Source organism: Cetorhinus maximus, chromosome 23 (assembly GCF_964194155.1).
Source record: "Cetorhinus maximus chromosome 23, sCetMax3.hap1.1, whole genome shotgun sequence".
Classification (NCBI taxonomy): domain Eukaryota; kingdom Metazoa; phylum Chordata; class Chondrichthyes; order Lamniformes; family Cetorhinidae; genus Cetorhinus; species Cetorhinus maximus.
The window spans coordinates 17,731,772-17,751,284 of NC_135901.1; the positions used below are offsets into that span (position 1 = coordinate 17,731,772).

Below are 19,513 nucleotides of genomic sequence, written 5' to 3' on the forward strand. Positions count from 1 at the left end.
AATTCAGTTAATTTAATAAATCCGGAATAAAAATCTACTATAAAAGCTGTTATCAGTGATTATGAAATGAATGCATTGTTACAAAAGTCCAACTGGTCCCCTGACATCCTCGAGGAGCGGAAATCTGCCATCGCAGCCTTATCTGGTCTTCAGGTGACTCCAGACCAACAGCAATGTGTGCTTTGAACCTTTGACCCTTTAAAACGGTGCATAAGCCACTTGGTCATATCAAAACCGCTCAGAGAAAGTAAAATTCAATTGGATCGCAGCGGTTTGGGAAGGCAGGTCACCATCACATTCTCAAGGGCAATTAGGGATGGTAATAAATGCCCGCATTGCCAGTGACACCCATATCCTGTGATGAATGAAAAAAAAGGAGCTGCAGCCTGTTTCCAGGTTTCTCTGTGTTATTGGTGTGTGACAGCATAACTAAAAATGCACAACCAGAAATATCCACGAGACAACAATCCTGACAGTTACTCACTGAAAGGATTCACTGAGTCACCCCATCTGCTGAGTTCACATTTGACTGGAGGGATTGGATTCCGCGTCATTGCTGCTGTTTCGATAAAACTTTGGGGGATTTGCAATTCACCATCAATTCCCTTCTTTTTGGTGGATAATGGAGGTTCTGTGCTCTTGGGCTTCTGTATAATTTGGTTGCTAATTTTATTGAGTGCCCAACACTCGCCCCAATCCCCACATCGTTGCAAAAAAAGGACTCACGATTCACCAATTAGGCCACTCGATGGTGAGGACTTTACCCAGCATCCCCCGCGGTGGGGAATGTCCCCTATCCCCACCACAGGAGAGCAGTGCGCAGGCGCAGTACCGCCCAGTGTTTGGAGCATGCGCCATAATGGCGATGCGGAGTCTTCTGTCTCTCTTGTCTCCAAACCGGTAATGAAGTGAAAACACGGAGGGAGCGATGGAGGCGGCGGGAGGACAGGGTTTCTAAACACCTCGTAAACGCACCAAACGTCGAATAAGACCCTGAGATACTCCCGTTTGCAGCCCGGTTCTTTTTTCCGAACAAGTTCAAGTTAACGGCAACAGAAATGAACAGTTCTGTTGAAGGGTCATGAGGACTCGAAACATCAATTGTGCTCTTCTCCGCCGATGCTGGCAGACCTGCTGAGTTTTTCCAGGTGTTTCTGTTTTTGTTTTGGATTTCCAGCATTCTCAGTTTTTTGTTTTTATTCAAGTTAACGGCTGCCATTTTGGTTGATCGGGGAGCAGAGCGCATGCGCGGACGTCCGGATGCCACAACAGGGAGTGGGCGGGGCTGCAGGGGGGAATCATTTCCCAACTGGGTCCCAGTGCCCGGGGGTTGCTCTTAAGCGCAACACATTTTTAAACAGCTTCACCCAACCCCAGGCTGCGGGTGATGTTTGCAGCCTACAGAAGTCTATGGGCCATGTATATATTCATTGTGAGAGGTTGCAGCCCCTGTATAATTATCTGAAGGTCTGCTCCTCAATGTCTGGTCACACTTCAGACCCAGGCTCCTAATCGTTGTCTGCCCAGTGTGGAGGGGACTGGGTACATCAGAGGATCTTGTCCTAGAGCTGCTCTTCAGCGTGGTTACAACTTGTAGATCTAGGGTGGGTGGGACCCTCTGGCTGCGTGTCAGTCTTCTATGGTCTTGCCTGCGCCCTGGTGGCCAGGGCCAGCAAGGATGCAGTGTCCATCCATATGGTTGATGCCTCCCAGAAACAGTGGGCACCTCAGAGTGCAGAGTGTCTCATAGTCACTGCAATTAACATTGTGGTTTACTTGTGAAAATACCATTTGCTTTTTTTGCCTTTTGGTGCTTCTTTTAGTTTGATTTAGATCACATGTTTGGAAGACAGAGAGAGAAAAAGATTGCATAGAAACTAGAATTGTCTGTTTTGAATTTCTAACATGGACTGATAGAGATACTGACACTATCAACTCTTTCTGCAGGATATTAGAAGGAGATGATTTGCACAGGAAACTAATCAAGCATCACATCAAGACCTCTCAGAGTCAGTCGATTCATCAGGACCTGAATATCATCAGCCTTTGAATGTGGAAGGAGAAATGTTTCTCTGATCTGTCTGTGGGAAAAGATAACAAACATCAGTGTGACCAGAAAAGCACCGAGACACACACACCCGAGTGAGAGTCTTCCAGTGCACTGACTGTGGAAAGATCTTTAACCAGTTACACAGCCTGAAAAAACATCACACCATTCACAGCGGGGAGAAACTGTACATGTGTTCTGTGTGTGGACAAGTTTGCAACAGATCTTCCAACCTGGAGCGACATAAGGACACCCACACCATTGAGAAACCGTGGAAATGTGGGGATTGTGGGAAGGGATTCAGTTTCCCATCCCAGCTGGAAACTCACCGACGCAGTCACACTGGGGAGAGACCATTCACCTGCTCTGTGTGTGGAAAGGAATTCACTAAGTCATCCAGCCTGGGGTCACACCAGAGAGTTCACAGTGACGAGAGGCCTTTTAAATGCTTTTACTGTGGAGATTGCTTTAAAACCTCTCCTGATCTAATTAAACACCAGCTTGTTCACACTGACAAGAGACCATTCAGTTGCTCTCACTGTGAGAAGAGATTCAGACAATCATCTCACCTTATTCAACATCAGCGAGTTCACACTGGGGAAAGGATATTCACCTGCTCAGTGTGTGGGAAGCGATTCACTCAGTCATCCAATCTCCAGACACACCAACGCACTCACAGTGGGGAGAGGCCGTTCACCTGCTCCGAATGTGGGAAGGGATTCAATCGACCATCCAACTTGTTGAGACACCAGCGGGTTCATGTGTGACTGCAGGGGTTGGATGCTGCTGTTAATCACATGCTTTATTTATTTCGGCTGAAGTTAATAACTCCTATCACTGGGCCAGAGTTTAAAGTTCTTTGCAGGGCAGGTGGTGTGCTGGGACTGCAACAAGTGGGAATTTCTGGAGAATATTGTGATCCTGGACTATCATACCTGTGGTGAGTGTCTGCAGCTCAGGAAACCTATGCTCAGGGTTATTGAGCTGGAGTCTGAGCTGCAGACATCAGGGGTGTCAAGGAGGGGGAGAGTCAGCTGGACACTTTCTTCCAGGAAGCAGTCACAGCCCCAAGGTTCAGTGGTTTAGTCAATGGTCAGGATATATCAGAATTTGTCAAGGAAATCAGTTTTAGCATCTGTGGTCTTAATTTCTCCGGGGTAAGAGGAGAGAAATTGACATCTGGTAGTGTGTGTCAATCAAGGCACCTTTCCCTTCTTTCATATACTGGAACGTTGATTCTGATGTTATCAGTGAAATTAACTGATCTGAGACATTGAAAAGATTCTCGTTACAGCACATCAGGGATTTCAACCTAATTTTGACTTTGGGACAATCAGAATACTTGGTAACAGACAGGACACTGAAAGGTTTGAAGGGATGACTCTGAAGAAGAGTCATACGGACTCGAAATGTTAACACTTTTTTTTTTACTCTACATGGATGCTGTTAGACCTGCTGAGTTTTTCCAGCATTTTATGGTTTTGTTGCCCTTGAACTAAGTCGCTTGTCACACCATTTCATAAGAAGTTAAGAGTCAACCATATTGCTGTGGGTCTGGAATCACATGTAGGCCAGGTCAGGTAAGGACAGCAGGTTTCCTTCCCTAAAGGGCACTGGTGAACCAGATGGGTTTTTACAACAATGGTTTCATGGTCATAATTATTGAGGTTAGCTTTTCAATTCCAGATTATTACTTGAATTCAAATTCCACTGGGATTTGAACCTTGTTCCCCAGATCATTAGCTTGGGATTCTGGATCACTAGTTTGGTGATATTTCCACTATGCCACCATATCCCCCTCCCTGCCCCAAGCCACACACAAATAGATTATTGATTAATTTATTTCAAGTTTAATGAGAAAATGATTAGACCTACCCTGTACCTATATCTAACCCATTGGAAATCTGTGAAGTTATTGAATTCAAATAAACCCATTCACACCTCCTCAGCTCCACAGTGAGTGAGACAGAGAAAAGCAGAAAAGCAGCAATATTCCGGCCCCGCACTCTCCAATCGCCTGCTGCCAGCAGAAAGCGGCGACTGCAGCTTCAATCAGTGGGTTACTGCCCATCCCTGGGACGCAAGATACTCCAACCCGGGCTAAACCTCCCAATACACCGAGCACCGGCTCAGGAAAATACAGGTAGATTATATCCCGGTCACTGAACCTCCAAGCAGCATTTACAGAATACCCGGGTGAGTGTGTCACAAATAAAAACAACTTTCTAAATATTTTCACTGCAAAGTTCCTTCCTTTTATTTAAAAGTTGACTGTTGTGAATCTGAAAATGAGCACCATGGGATTTGTGTTACCGACTGACTTGTTTTCCATTGTTTGTCCAACGGGTTTGCAATTCGACTTGTGTTCGAGATTGAAGAGAATCTGATCTCAAAATGAGGTCACAAAGCAGGTAAATATTAAATCCAAGAACAAATCCTGAGGAAAATGGATCACAGTGTTTGGAAGGAGGTGCAACTAAGAAAAGGAAGCTGTGAGTGATTGAATGGAAAGCATCAGTCCCTTGAGCTTCTGGCTAGCACAGTCAGTAGTGCATGAGGCCTGTAACCTCAGGTTTGTGGGTTCAAGCCCCACTTTGGGTGCTGTTGCTTTTTTAAAAAACTTTGCTGCTTTCATGGGTGAACCCCAGTTCTCCATTCCTCCACTGTGTCACTGTGCTGCAACTGAGTCTTTCTCCATCCTGCTTTGTCTTTATCACAGTTGCTGGTTTATGAAAGCAAACTTCCTCCACTTCACTGGAAATGTGAGAGACCAGTTTGGAGGTGCGGCCTAATGTACAATGAATGATGACACTTTAAAAGTGGCAAGTTTCACTCAAGCCCCTGGACCAACAAAACTGCTCAGAGTCACCGAATTAGAATGGTCACTCCCTGGGTGCCCAATAGCAGCGGACCCATGTCAAGAATGATCTGATTCATAAGATTAAGGGAGAGAAATTAGCGAACTCCCACTCAATCTTATTCACATCAAAAACAGTTGGGAAGAGGAAGCATTTCATAGGCTGGGTTTTATTTTCTTTGGAAAGCTGCTGGAATAGTTTGGCTGGGGGTGTCACTAGTTCTGGAACACAAGTCTTCAGAGCTTTGATCTGATACGTTGGTTGTGAGATCACCTTAGCTCTGGCTATCATAGGCTGCTTCCACTGTTTGGCAAGCAGTCCTGTGTTGTAGGTTCACCAAGTTGACATTCCGATATGACTTGTGCTGCTCCTGACCTGCTGTCCTGCACTCTTCATTGAACCAGCCTTGATCGCCTGGTTTGATGTAATTGTGGAGTGAGGGATAGGCTGGGCCATGAGTTTACAGACTGTGGTTGAATACAATTCTGCTGCTGCTGATGGCTCCCACTGCCTCATGGGTTCCCAGTCTTGAGTTGCTAGATCTCTTCTGAATCTATCCTATTTAGCACAGTGGCAGTGCCACACAACACGATGGAGGGAATTGTCAGTGTGAAGGTGGGACTCTGACTCCATAAGGGCCTTGTGGGGTCACTGCTATCAATACTATCATGGACAGATGCATCTGTGACAGGTAGAATGGTGAGAATGAATTCAAGGATTTTCCCTCTTGTTGGCTCCCTCACCATTTGCCACAGCCCCAGTCTGACAGAGCTGGAGGCAGCAGGTTATTAAACCCTGGAGGAACTGCCGGACCCAGGTATAAATTGGTGTTCTTCCACTGCATGGCATGTTGCTGTTTTGAAACACCTTCAAATCACAGAGATAAAAACAAAAACTCTGGATGCTGGAAATCCAAAACAGAAACAGAAATACCTGAAAAAACTCAGCAGGTCTGGCAGCATCGGCGGAGAAGAGTACAGTTGACGTTTCGAGTCCTTATGACCCTTCAACAGAGCTAAGTAAAAATAGGAGAGGGGTGAAATATAAGCTGGTTTAAGGGGGAGGTGGGGTGGGGTGGAGGGGAGGGGAGAGAGACTAGGCACTTTACAGCCTTCTGGACTGAATATTGAGTTCAACAATTTTAGATCTTGAACTCCCTCCTCCAGCCCCACCCCCTTTCCGTTTCTTCCCCCTCTTTGTTTTTTTCCAATAATTTATATAGATTTTTCTTTTCCCACCTATTTCCATTATTTTTAAATGTATTCCACCCATCATTTATCTATACCTTTTATACCCTTTTAGTCTTATTTCACCCCACCCCCACTAGAGCTATCTGTACCTTGCTTGTACTGCTATCCATTCTTAATTAGCACATTCTTTTAGATAATATCACCACCTTCAACACCTCTTTGTTCTTCTGTCTGTGACATCTTTTGGTTATCTCCTCCTATCAATGCTTGCTTGTCCCAACAACAACCCCCCCCCCCCCCCCCCTTAAACCAGCTTATATTTCACCCTCTCCTAATTTTACTTAGTTCTGTTGAAGGGTCATGAGGACTCGAAATGTCAACTGTATTCTCCGCCAATGCTGTCGGACCTGCTGAGTTTTTCCAGGTATTTCTGTTTCTGTTTTTCCTTCAAATCACAGTTGTATTCTGAGGACGAGGAAAGGCTATGACAGAGGAATCCACACACTGACATTCCTCTTTCCCCCCATCCAATTTCACACTAACACATCTTACTCCTTCCTTCTTACTTCATGTTATCACTTTCCTGCTCTCACCACGGTTCCAGCTCCTGCCATTTCAGTGCCTCCACCATTACTTATTGCCTTGTTGATGTGTTTGAAGTGACTGAGTGCTTTTGCACATTATGGGAAGGACTTCCTGGACACAGTGCGGAGCTGTGTTTAATCACATGATACAACAACAACAGGATGCAGATGTGAGGAGCATCAAATGGCAGGGAGAGCCCAGGAGCTGTGCTCTGGGGGATGATGGGGAGTGGGAGTTCTTGTTGCTGGTGAGGACCAACCGGCAATTGTGCTTTATCTTTGTGGACTCGACACCCATGCTCATGGCCATGAACTTTGGGACAATTTTTGCGCTTCCTTGGTCTCGGTAAAAAAACATTTTCCCATATATACATATAAACCTAATGTGATGGTTAATGTTTCAGATGGGACTCCCTAAGAAGGAATACATCCTGCATGAATTGTACTCAGTAATCAATCCCCACCCCCCAAAATAGTGTTATAAATCAGGAGGCATGACATATCTCACATCGTTACCAGTTTTTGTAACAAAATCTGAATAATTGGGTGGACACGGATGGGAAGTAGATTATGAAAAAAGATATTGAAGACAACAGTGATTGAAAACAAAAGTGAGAAATAGCAATGGGGTCAGATGAATGCTGGAGCTGTAGAAAAAAAATTGAGAAACAAGAAACACTGGTTATTAAGGCTTTTGAATAAATTAGCCTGGGAGACAATCAGCTTCAAGACATTTGATTAAAGTAAATGTATGTGATAGAACAAATATGAAATGCGCAGCTATTCCATATGTGTTATATTCACAGCAGATCTACCAAAGCACAGATCATACTGAGCCAGATTATCTGCTGTTTTACAACCATAGGAATGTTATACAATGTGATGAACCATTTAACAGAGACACGGATTTATGTCGCTAAAATGTGTGCGTTTCCATTTTTAATGTATGGAAATTGTGTTTTTCTCTGTAATTTGGTCCCAAAAACACTGCTACAATTTCACCCATGTTAAGCATCATGGGATGTTTTGTTAAAGAAAAAGTGTTATATAAATGCAGATTTTTGTTGTTGTTGACTGTGAGGAGTGATTCCGTTGCCATTTGAGATGGAAACTCTTGTGTAGTCGCACCAGGGGGAGGAATTTCAGAGCTGACAGGACATGGCAGCAAAGCCACATTGTGACAGACCATTCAGATAATTTACACGTGTGAAAGGATTGACTGAATTTTCCCACCTGGTAGAGAGAGACTTTTTAAATGTTGTGTTTGTGGGCAGGGATTCAGTTGTTCTTCCCGCCTGCTGGGGCACTAGTAAGTTCATATGTGACTGTAGGGGTAGGATTCTGCTGTTATTGATGCTCTTTGGAGACTCTCAATTTTCCACCAAATCCCGTTTTCCTTCTTTCTGCTGGATAATGGAGGGTCCGCGCAGTTGGGTTTCAGAATCACACAGTGCAGAAGAGGCCCTTCGGCCCATCGAGTCTGCACCGACTGTGAGAAACACCTGACCTACCTACCTAATCCCATTTACCCGCACTTGGTCCATAGCCTTGAATGTTATGATGTGCCAAGTGCTCATCCAGGTACTTTTTAAAGGATGTGAGGCAACCCACCTCCACCATCCTCCCAGGCAGCGCATTCCAGACCTTCACCACCCTCTGGGTAAAAAAGTCTTTCCTCACATCCCCCCTAAACCTCCTGCCCATCACCTTGAACTTGTGCCCCCTTGTGACTGACCCTTCAACTAAGGGGAACAGCTGCTCCCTATCCACCCTGTCTATGTCCCTCATAATCTTGTACACCTCGATCAGTTCACCCATCAGTCTTCTCTGCTCCAACAAAAACAACCCAAGTCTATCCAACCTCTCTTCATAACTTAAATGTTTCATCCCGGGTCAACATCCTGGTGAATCTCCTCTGCACCCCCTCCAGTGCAATCGCATCCTTCCTATAATGTGGCAACCAAAACTGCACACAGTACTCCAGCTGTGGCCTCACCAAGGTTCCATACATCTCCAACATGACCTCCCTACTTTTGTAACCTATGCCTCAACTGATAAAGGCAAGTGTCCCAAGTGCCTTTTTCACCACCCCACTCACATGCCCCTCCGCCTTCAGAGATCTATGGACACACACGCCAAGGTCCCTTTGTTCTTCAGAATTTCCAATGTCATGCCATTCATTGAATACTTCCTTGTCAAATTACTCCTTCCAAAGTGTATCACCTCACACTTTTCAGGGTTAAATTCCATCTGCCACTTATCTGCCCATTTGACCATCCCGTCTATATCTTCCTGTAGCCCAAGACACTCAACTTCACTGTTAACCACCCGGCCAATCTTTGTGTCAACGGCAAACTTACTAATCCTACCCCCCTACATAATCATCTATGTCGTTTATATAAATGACGAATAATAGGGGACCAAGCACAGATCCCTGTGGTACGCCACTTGACACTGGCTTCCAGTCACTAAAGCATCCTTCTGTCATCACCCTCTGCCTCCTACAAGCCAAAACCTTGTCAAAGGTTTTGCTGAAATACATATAAACTACATCAACTGCACTACCCTCATCCACACACCTGGTCACCTCCTCAAAAACTTAAATCAAATTTGTTAGGCATGACCTTCCTTTGACTATCCCTAATCAAACCTTGCCTCTCCAAGTGGAGATAGATTCTCTCCTTTAGAATTTTCTCCAATAGTTTCAATATAATATAACGATATAATTTGTTTCCTAAGTTTATTATTTGATCCTCCGGCCCCAGTCTCCGTACCACACCAGGAAAACAAATCGCGATACAATAATTTGTACTTTCAATGGCGAGGCCTTCACCCATCATCCCCCGCGGTGGGGAATGTCCCCTATCCACATCACAGGAAAGCAGTGCGCAGGCGCAGTGGACAAAACCATTGGAGCATGCGCAGAGCGAGTAATGGCGATAGAATGATGGTTATATGTCGGATCCGGATCGGTAAGGGGAAAAGTAGGGGGACGGAGGAAGCGATGGATCCGGTGGGTAGGCGTAAAGGTTTCGTAAACATGTTGCGTAATCCGAAAAAGAACTTAGCGTTCTCACTTTTGCACGGAGCCAGAACGGCAGTTTTCTTCCCATTGCAGCCCCGGGGTAACGGTCACCATCGTTATTGTGGGCCAGGCGCAGCAGGGCGCATGCGCGACCGCCATCTTTATTGTGGGCATTTTTTGAAATGTTCCCAATGACAGACTGAGGACAATTGTCCATCAAGCTGCTTCACACTTTGAGTTACAATGTGTAATTGATGAGGCAAATCAACGATATATGTCCAAGGCAGTGACAATAATTATGCCTTTAGCATAATAAAATTTTCCAAGGCATTTCACAGAAATATTACAAAGTAACGTTTGACACTGAGCCACATGAGCCATATTAGGGCAGGTGACCAAAAGCTTTGTCAAAGAGGTAGGTTTTAAGGAGTATTTCAAAGAAGAAGAGTGAGGCGTAAAGCTGTGGCCTAGGCTACTGAAAGAACAGTCACTGATGGTGGAGCGATTAAAATCGGGAATGCTGAAGTGGCTGTAATTAGATCAGTGTAGAGATCCTGGCGAGGGCTGTGGCTGGAGGAGAATACAGAGATCGGGCTCATCACAACCATGGAGGAAAACATGAGAATTTTAAAGTTTTGGTGCTTTTAAAATGAGAGCCTTTGTCGGTCAGTGAGCACAGGGGTGATGTGTGAACAAGACTGAATGTGAGTAAGCACACGGATAGCAGAGTTTTGGATGACCTCAAGATTCTGGGGGTGGGAGGATGGAGTTGAATGTTGGAGGTCGGTTGGGTATGCATTAGGATAATTTAGACTACAGGTAACAAATGAATGGATGACGCTTTCAACAGCAGATAAACTGAGACTAGGGCGGAGTCGGGTGATGTTACTGAGGCAGAAATAGGCGGTCCTGGTGTTGATGCGGATATGTGGCTGTAAGCTCATCTCGCGATTGTGAACAGTGTGATTCAGCCTCAGGCAGTTGCGAAGGAGAGGGGGAGAGTCAGTGGTTAGGGAGTGGAATTTGTAGTATGCACTGAAGGCAATGATGTGAGCGTTGGTGGCTCAGCCAGCATTTATTGCCTATCCCTAATTGCCTTGAGAAGGTGGTGGTGAGCTGCCTTCTTGAATCACTGCAGTCCATGAGGTGTAGGTACACCCACAGTGCTGTTAGGAAGGGAGTTCCAGGATTTTGACCCAGTGGCAGGAATATTTAAGTGGAGGAGATTTCTGCTCATCCAGTGCTGGATGTCAGACAAATCTGCACGGTGTGTGACTCGGACTTTTTAAAATTCATTTATGGGCATTGCAGGCTGGGCCAGCATTTATTGCCCATCCCTAATTGCCCTTGAGAAAGTGGTTGTGAGCCATTGCCTTGAACCGCTGCAGTCCATGGAGGGAAGCTTGGAGGTGATGGTGTTCACATACACCTGCTCCCCTCATCCTTTTAGTTAGTGGAGGTTGAGGATTTGGGAGAATCTGTCAAAGTTCTAGTCGAGCTGTAGATATATAAAATCCCTCTCTTTCACTCTGTGCCTCCCCTTTGTCTCGGTGGCAGGTTTCCTTCCCTGAAGGACATTAGTGAACTTTCATGGTCACTTTTGCTCGTGTCAGTTCCACAAATTACCAGATTCATTCATCTCAATTTCAGAACTTGCCTTGTGTTTTTGTGGGTTCTCTCTCACTCCCTTTTTTTCTGTTTTAATTCAACTTCACAGAGTATTAGAGGGGGTGGATTTGCAATTGGGAAACTCAAAGCAAATATCACATCAGGATCTGATGGAGTCGCTCAATTTATCGTAACCTGAATGTCATCAGATTTTGAACGTGGAAGGAAAAAGCACCGTTTACAGTGGGGAGAAACAGTGGAAATGTGGGGAATGTGAGGAGAGGTTCAGTTACCCGTCTGAGCTGGAAGCTCATCGACGCATTCATACTGGGAAGAGGCCATTCACCTGCTCAGAATTTGGAAAGGGATTCACTCAGCTATCCGACCTGCTGACACACCAGCGGATTCACACTGGGGAGAGACCTTTCAATTGTCCAGACTGTGGGAAATACTACAGAAGTTCTGGGGACCTGATGTACCATCAATGTGTTCACACTGATGAGAGACCGTTCAGGTGCTCTCACTGTGGGACTGGGTTCAGGGGATCGTTTCAACTCACTGTACACCAGCGAATTCAGTGGTGAGAGACTGTTCACCTGCTATGTGTGTGGGAAGGGATTCACTCAATTGTCTCATGTGCTGAGACATGAGAGAGTTCATACTGGGGAGAGACCTTTTAAATGTCCAGACTCTGAGAAGTGCTATAAAAGCTCTGGGGAACTGATGTCCCATCAACCTGTTCACACTGATGAGAGACCATTCAGGTGCTCTCACTGCGGGACCGGGTTCATTCAATTGTCTGAACTAACCGCACACCAGCGGATTCACACTGGTGAGAGGCCGTTCAGGTGCTCCTACTGTGGGACTGGATTGAAGCACTCATCTCAACTCACTTTATCTACCTCATGTAAACCTGTCATAAACTTGTACATCTCTATAAATCTCCCCTCAATCTCGTTTGCTCCAAGGAGAACAACCCCAGTTTCTCCAACCTAACATTGCAACTAAAATTCCTCATCCCTGGAACCATCCTAGTAAACCTCCCCTACACCCTCTCAAGGACCCTCACATCCTTCATAATGTGTGGTAATCACTGGTTTGCACAGACCCAGATGTTCTGTGTTCGTGTCTGTGATGTCATCACGCACCAACAATTGCTCAGTGACATCACCCCGCTCCCCGGGTATTTCCTCAATTGGGAGATTTTTCTCTGACTCCAGTGCTTCTGATATCTTTCCAGCTGCAGGCTCCAGCAGGAGATTTTAATATTGAAAACTGAAATTGTTTCACTTGTCGGCTTAGTTAACCATTCATCTGGAATTTAGAGCTTTTAGTGCTATGCTGTGTTGTCTGTAAGGGGTTCCATGGGTCTTGGACTGGTGGATCTAATCGATGTCCTTCCACTGCCCTGTTTCACCTCTGCCCTCCCTGATCACCTCTTTGCTGTTGTCTAACTTCCTCTGTCTCTGGGTATATTTGAGCTGTGTTTGGTATTTTACTGTTACTTCAGCAACCATGTCTAAATGAGGTTTCCACCATTGTTCTTCCCTTGACCTTGTGCTGCTGACTTACCAGTTTTACCTTCCTGCAGCATCTTACAGTCAGGAATTGTTTTTCTGGTGCTATTGTACATTTCTCTCATGTTTCTGAACTTATATTAACCATCAAATTCTGCATCATTGTAATTCCGTGTAATTTATTTTGCACAACCTGAAATGTTAACCCTGTTTCTCTCTTCATACATTCCAGCAGATATTGCCAATCCCCAGTTACCTGTGGAGAAGATGATGTTTGACCTTCTTGAATCGCTGCAGTCCGTGTGGTCAAGGTGCTCCCACAGTGCTCTTAGGTAAGGAGTTACAGGTTATTCACCAGTGATGATGAAGGAATGGTGATATATGTCCACGTCAATCACAAAAGTGTGATATAAATACAAATTAATGTAATAAAATATTCCAAGACATTTCACAGAAATGTTACACAGCAAAATTTGACACTGAGCCTCATGAGCAGACATGAGTTCAGGTGACCAAACGTTTGGTCAGAGGTAGGTTTTGAGGAGCACCTTGAAGGAGGAAACTGAGATAGGGAGACGAAGAGGTTTAAGGAGGAATTTAAAACCCTTGTGGTCTTGGCAACTGAAAGAGCGGCCCCCAGAGGTGGGGTGATTATTATCAGGAATATTAAAGAGGCCGATGGTAGATGAACAAATGTTTCAGGGGGTTCTGTAGGTGGAGGAGATTACAGAGATAGGGATGATCGCAGCCAGGGAGGAAATCCATTGAGTGGAGGGTTGTGTGGGTATTATGACACATCCAATGATAAATGCTGAGTTGTTCAAATCCTGGAAGGAAACTTGAAGCAACTGTCATAACCCATTTTTGCAATTTGTATGTTTCGATATGCAGGCTTTGAATTCAGTAGTAATAAGACCACTGAGTCTCAGGTTTTTTATAAAACTAAATTAGACATTTATTAATACAAGAAAGATTGTAAGCACATACATATGTCTACAAATTACTGCTATAAAAACTACAAAAATCCCCTAATTAACCTGACTCTCAGTTACACCCCAGTTAACAGTAAAACACAGATTTAAACAGACCTTTAAAAAGGCTTTTGATAAGGTCCCGCATTGGAGACTGATAACGAAGATAAGAGCCCATGGGATCCAAGGCAATTTGGCAAATTGGATTCAGAATTGGCTGAGTGGCAGGAAGCAGAGGGTGATGGTCGAGGGGTGTTTTTGTGACTGGATGCCCTTGTCCAGTGGGATTTAGACTTGAATGTAGGAGGGTTGATCAGTAAGTTCGTGGTTGACATGAAAATTGGTGGGGTGGTAAATAGTGAGGAGGATAGCCTTAGATTACAGGAGGATATAGACGGGCTGGTCAGATGGGCTGATCAGTGGCAAATGGAATTTAATCCGGATAAGTGTGAGGTGATGCACTTGGGCAGGAGAAACAAGGCACGGGAATACACAATGAATGACAAGACCCCGGGAAGTACCGAGGATCAGAGGCACCTTGGTGTGCATGTCCACCAATCCCTTAAGGTATCAGGACGGGTAGATAAGGTGGTTATAAAGGCATCTGGGATACTTGCCTTTATGAGCCGAGGCATAGAATATAAGAGCAGGGAGGTTAGGCTGGAACTGTATAAAACTCTGCTTAGGCCACAGCTAGAGTATTGCGTGCAGTTCTGGAATCTGCATTGTAGGAAGGATGTGATTGCACTGGAGAGAGAGAGAGCAGAGGAGATTTACCAGAATGTTGCCTGAGCTGAGAGTTTTAGTTATGAGGAGAGATTGGATAGACTGGGGTTATTTTCCCTGGAGCAGAGGAGATTGAGGGGGGGCATGATTCAGGTGTATAAAATTATGAGGGGCATAGATAGGGTAGACAGGAAGGAACTTTTCCCCTTGGTGGAGGGATCAATAACCAGGGGGCATAGATTTAAGGTAAGGGGCAGGAGGTTTATACAGGATGTGAGGAAGAATTTTTTTCACCCAGAGGGTGGTGGAATCTGGAGCTCACTGCCTGAAAGGGTGGTAGAGGCAGAAACTCTCATAACATTTAAGAAGAATTTGGATGTGCACTTGTGATGCCATGGCATACATGGCTGTGGGCCTAGTGCTGGAAAATGGGATTAAGGACTCCATCCCATTCTCTCAGTTCCTTCGCCTCCGTCGCATCTGTTCTGATGATGCTACTTTCAAAAACAGTTCCTCTGACATGTCCTCCTTCTTCCTTAACCAAGGTTTTCCACCCACAGCAGTTGACAGGGCCCTCAACCGTGTCCGGCCCATTTCCCGCGCACCCGCCCTCACGCCTTCTCCTCCCCCCCAGAAACATGATAGGGTCCCCCTTGTCCTCACTTATCACCCCACCAGCCTCTGCATTCAAAAAGATCATCCTCCACCATTTCCGCCAACTCCAGCATGATGCCACCACCAAACACATCTTCCCTTCACCCCCCCGGCGGCATGCCGTAGGGATCATTCCCTCCGTGACACCCTGGTCCACTCCTCCATCACCCCCTACTCTTCAACCCCCTCCCAAGGCACCTCCCCATGCAAACGCAGAAGATGCAACACCTGCCCCTTCACTTCCTCTCTCCTCACCGTCCAAGGGCCCAAACACTCCTTTCAAGTGAAGCAGCAGTTCACTTGCACTTCCCTCAACTTAGTCTACTGCATTCGTTGCTCCCAATGCGGTTTCCTCTACATTGGAGAGACCAAACGCAGACTGGGTGACCGCTTTGCAGAACACCTTCGGTCTGTCCGCAAGCATGACCCAGACCTCCCTGTCGCTTGCCATTTCAATACTCCACCCTGCTCTCTTGCCCACAAGTCTGTCCTTGGCTTGCTGCATTGTTCCGGTGAAGCTCAATGCAAACTGGAGGAACAGCACCTCATCTTCCGACTAGGCACTTTACAGCCTTCCGGACTGAATATTGAGTTCAACAGTTTTAGATCTTGAACTCTCTCCTCCATCCCCACCCCCTTCCCGTTTCTTCCCCCTCCTTTTCGTTTTTTTCCAAAAATTTATATAGATTTTTTTCTTTTCCCATGAATTTCCATTATTTTTAAATGTATTTCCACCATTGTTTATTTATACCTTTTAGTATTCCCCCACCCCCACTAGAGCTATCTGTACCTTATCTGTCTTGTCTTCTACTCTTAATTAGCACATTCTTTTAGATAATATCACCACCTTCAACACCTCTTTGTTCTTTTGTCTGTGACAGCTTTTGGTTATCTCCTCCTATCACTGGCTGCTTGTCCCAACAAAACCACCCCCCTTAAACCAGCTTATATTTCACCCCTTTCCTAATTTTACTTAGTTCTGTTGAAGGGTCATGAGGACTTGAAACGTCAGCTGTACTCTTCTCCACCTATGCTGCCAGACCTGCTGAGTTTTTCCAGGTATTTCTGTTTCTGTTTTTATTTTTGTTTTAGAATAATTAGGTACTTGTTTGACTGGCGCAGATTCAATGGGCCGAAGGGCCTTTTTCTGTGCTGTAGACCTCTATGACTCTATGACCCCTGGCAAAGCACTCCCTGGACAGTCACATTCAATATGAGTTTCTTTCAGCACTGGGTCCTTGCAGACAGGCTTAGAGGCTGGAGGCTTTAGATCTTAGAATCCCTCTTCCTTTTACCAACAGCCTTCTCTTCCTTTATATATATTTTCCTCTTTGAATGCAAATTTGCATTGTCACTCAGTTTTTTTAACTTTAAACCTGCTAACAATAAAACCCTTTCATAATACTCACTTTACTAGTAAGCTTTGAAAAAAATAAAGACATTGTTTCTGAGCTTCACCTGGTTAGGTGTAATATTTCACCTCTTTTGAAAGGTCTACTTAAAAACGCAAATTGGCCCCTTTACATCTCACATTCTATGTTTATCTAATTACCATTTCAAACCAACTTATCTTCTACACATCAAAGCCTCTAGACCAGCTGGCTTTAATCCAATTAAGACACACACACTTAGACACAGACACCACTAAACTCTATTTTTAAATAATTTCCAATAACATTATAGGCATTATTATACCATCTTGACAGTGGGTGGAGTTGACTACAGAGATAGGGATGATCGCAGCCAGGGAGGAAAACAAGGATGAGAATTTTAAAATTTTGCTGCTTCTTAACCGGGAACCTTTGAAGATCAGTGAGCAAAGGGGTGAACGGTGAACAAGACTTGATGCGAGTAAACACACAAGCAGCAGAGTTTTGGATGTCCTCAAGATACAGGGAGGCTGAATGTGGGAGGCCGGCAGGGAGTGTGTTAGGATAGTTAAGTCTAGAGGGAACAAAGGAATGGATGACAGTTTCAGCAGAGGATGAGCTGAGACGAGGGTGGAGTTGGACGATGTTACTGAGGTGGAAATTGGCGGTCTTGGTGATGATGTGGATGTGCTTGGAAGCTCATCTTTGGATGAAATATTTTTCCATGGTTGTGAACAGCCTGGTTCAGCCTCAGGCAGGTACCAGGAAGAGGGATGGAGCCGGTGGCTGGGAATGGAGTTTGTAGTGGGGACTGAAGAAAACGGCTTCAGTCTTCCCAATACTTAAATGGAGAAAATTTCAGCTCATCCAGCACTGGATGTCGTACAAGTCAGGACGGTATGTGACTTGGAGGGGAACTTGGAGGTGATGGTTTTCACATACACCAGCTACCCTAGTCCTTCTAGGTGGTGGAGGTTGAGGGTTTTGGACATTCCCACACAGTTCTGGTCAAGCTGTATATATATAAAATCTCTCTCCTTTACCCCCTGTTTTCTTTCTTTATTTCTCTCTCACTCTCTTTTCATTCAGTTCTATTTCCCAACCTGCCTTTGTGTTTTTGTGGGTTCCCTCTCACTCCCTTTTTCTGTTTTAAATCAGTTTCACAGGATATTAGAAGGGGAGGATTTGCAGTCAGAAAACAGCATCTGAAGGAGTCGCCCAATACATTGTAACCTGAATAGCATAGCATTTTGAACATGGAAGGAAAAAGCACTGTTCAAATTGGAGAGAAACCGTGGAAATGTGGAGACTGTGAGGAGAGATTCAGTTACCCGTGTCAGCTGGAAACTCATCGACGCACTCACACTGGGGAAAGACCGTTCACCTGCTCCGTGTGTGGGAAGGGATTCTCTCGATCATCCCAGCTGATTACACACCAGCGAATTCACACCGGGGAGAAACCATTCACCTGCTCCGAGTGTGGGAAGGGATTCACTCAGTTATCCAACCTGCTAAGGCACCAGCGAGTTCACACTGGGGAGAGACCTTTTAAATGCCCAGATTGTGGGAAATGCTATAAAAGTTCATGGGAACTAATGCTCCATCAACGTGTTCACACTGATGAGAGACCATTTAGGTGCTCTCACTGTGGGACTGGGTTCAAGCGACCATCTCACCTCACTGTGCACCAGCGAATTCACACTGGCGAGAAACCGTTCACCTGCTACATGTGTGGGAAGGGATTTACTTGTTCAGCCAGCCTGCTGAGACACCAGCGAGTTCACACGGGAGAGAGACCTTTCACCTGCTACATGTGTGGGAAGGGCTTCACTCAGTTATCCCACGTGCTGACACACCAGCGAGTTCACACTGGGGAGAGACCTTTTAAATGCCCAGTCTGTGGGAAGTGCTATAAAAGTTCTGGGGAACTGATGGCTCATCATCCTGTTCATACTGATGAGAGACCTTTTAAATGCCCAGACTGAGGGAAGTGCTTTAAATGTTCCAGGGACCTGATGTCCCATCAACGTGTTCACATAGACGAGAGACTGTTCAGGTGTCCTCACTGCAGGACTGGGTTCAAGCGATCATCTTAACTCAATGTGCACCAACGAGTTCACACTGAGAGAGGCATTCACCTGCTACTTGTGTGGGAAGGGATTCGCTCAGTTATCCCACGTGCTGAGATACAAGAGAGCTCACACTGGGAGAGGCCATTCACCTGCTCCGAGTCTAAGAAGACATTCACTCGGTCATGGACTCTGCTGAGTCACCATCAAGTTTACAAGTGACGACAGTAATTGGATTTTTCTGGTAATCGCATCCAGGGCTGAACCATGTTCATTGGGGTCTTTTTCTACTGATGTTAATAAACTCCAGGCCAGTTAGAGGTGTTAATGTTCTGGATATAATAAAAATAAATCAGCTTTGTGTTAAACACACAGTGTGCCGAGTCTTCTTAATATCTATAACACAAGTTAAGTGCATCCCTCTCCCGTCTCCTCTGTACTCACTTCCAAGCCACCAAGGCTCCTTAGACAGCATCTTCCAAACCCACCTCCACTGCCACCTAGAAGGACAAGGGCAGCAGACACCAATGACCACTCCATCCTCCTCCAATGCCTCTCCACTGGTGTCCAGCTGGGTGGGACTGCACAGTCCCGATTCCTTCCTTATTGACTTGTAGCCAGAGAATCTCCTGCAGTAGTTGTAATTATTTGAGTTACACTGTTACAAACTCACTCACTCGATAGGTGATTAGGTATCACTGCCCTTTGATATACAAATGCTCCATTATCACACTCACAGTGACTGTATTTTACAGACAAGTCCTTCTTACCACACCAGCCCTCCTGGATAGATCAACAGAGAAATGCGAAGACATTATAGTCCACCAGCCAAGATCATAGTGGTAAAAACATTTGATAATTCCCATTAAAATATAAAGCACAGCAGAACAACTG

General features: G+C 45.3%; 2 protein-coding genes across 3 annotated transcripts; both read left to right on the top strand.

Annotated features, from left to right (window-relative positions):
- The first annotated feature begins 1,022 nt into the window (after nucleotides 1–1,022).
- On the top strand, nucleotides 1,023–4,268 carry LOC144697256 (uncharacterized). Its single transcript, XM_078569190.1, has 2 exons — nucleotides 1,023–1,042; nucleotides 1,948–4,268. The coding sequence occupies exon 2, from the start codon at nucleotides 2,239–2,241 to the stop codon at nucleotides 2,812–2,814; it is 576 nt and encodes a 191-aa protein (XP_078425316.1). The 5' UTR covers nucleotides 1,023–1,042; nucleotides 1,948–2,238; the 3' UTR covers nucleotides 2,815–4,268.
- Nucleotides 4,269–4,392: 124 nt separating this feature from the next.
- LOC144697222 (uncharacterized) lies at nucleotides 4,393–18,973 on the top strand. 2 transcript variants are annotated; one of them, XM_078569123.1, is made up of 4 exons: nucleotides 4,393–4,458; nucleotides 13,062–13,161; nucleotides 17,709–18,431; nucleotides 18,516–18,973. In XM_078569123.1, the coding sequence occupies exons 3-4, from the start codon at nucleotides 17,807–17,809 to the stop codon at nucleotides 18,533–18,535; spliced, it is 645 nt and encodes a 214-aa protein (XP_078425249.1). In that variant the 5' UTR covers nucleotides 4,393–4,458; nucleotides 13,062–13,161; nucleotides 17,709–17,806; the 3' UTR covers nucleotides 18,536–18,973. The 2 variants fall into 2 exon arrangements, with proteins under 2 accessions (XP_078425249.1, XP_078425248.1); XM_078569122.1 differs by lacking the exon at nucleotides 4,393–4,458 and adding an exon at nucleotides 9,336–9,696.
- The last annotated feature ends 540 nt before the right edge of the window (nucleotides 18,974–19,513 follow it).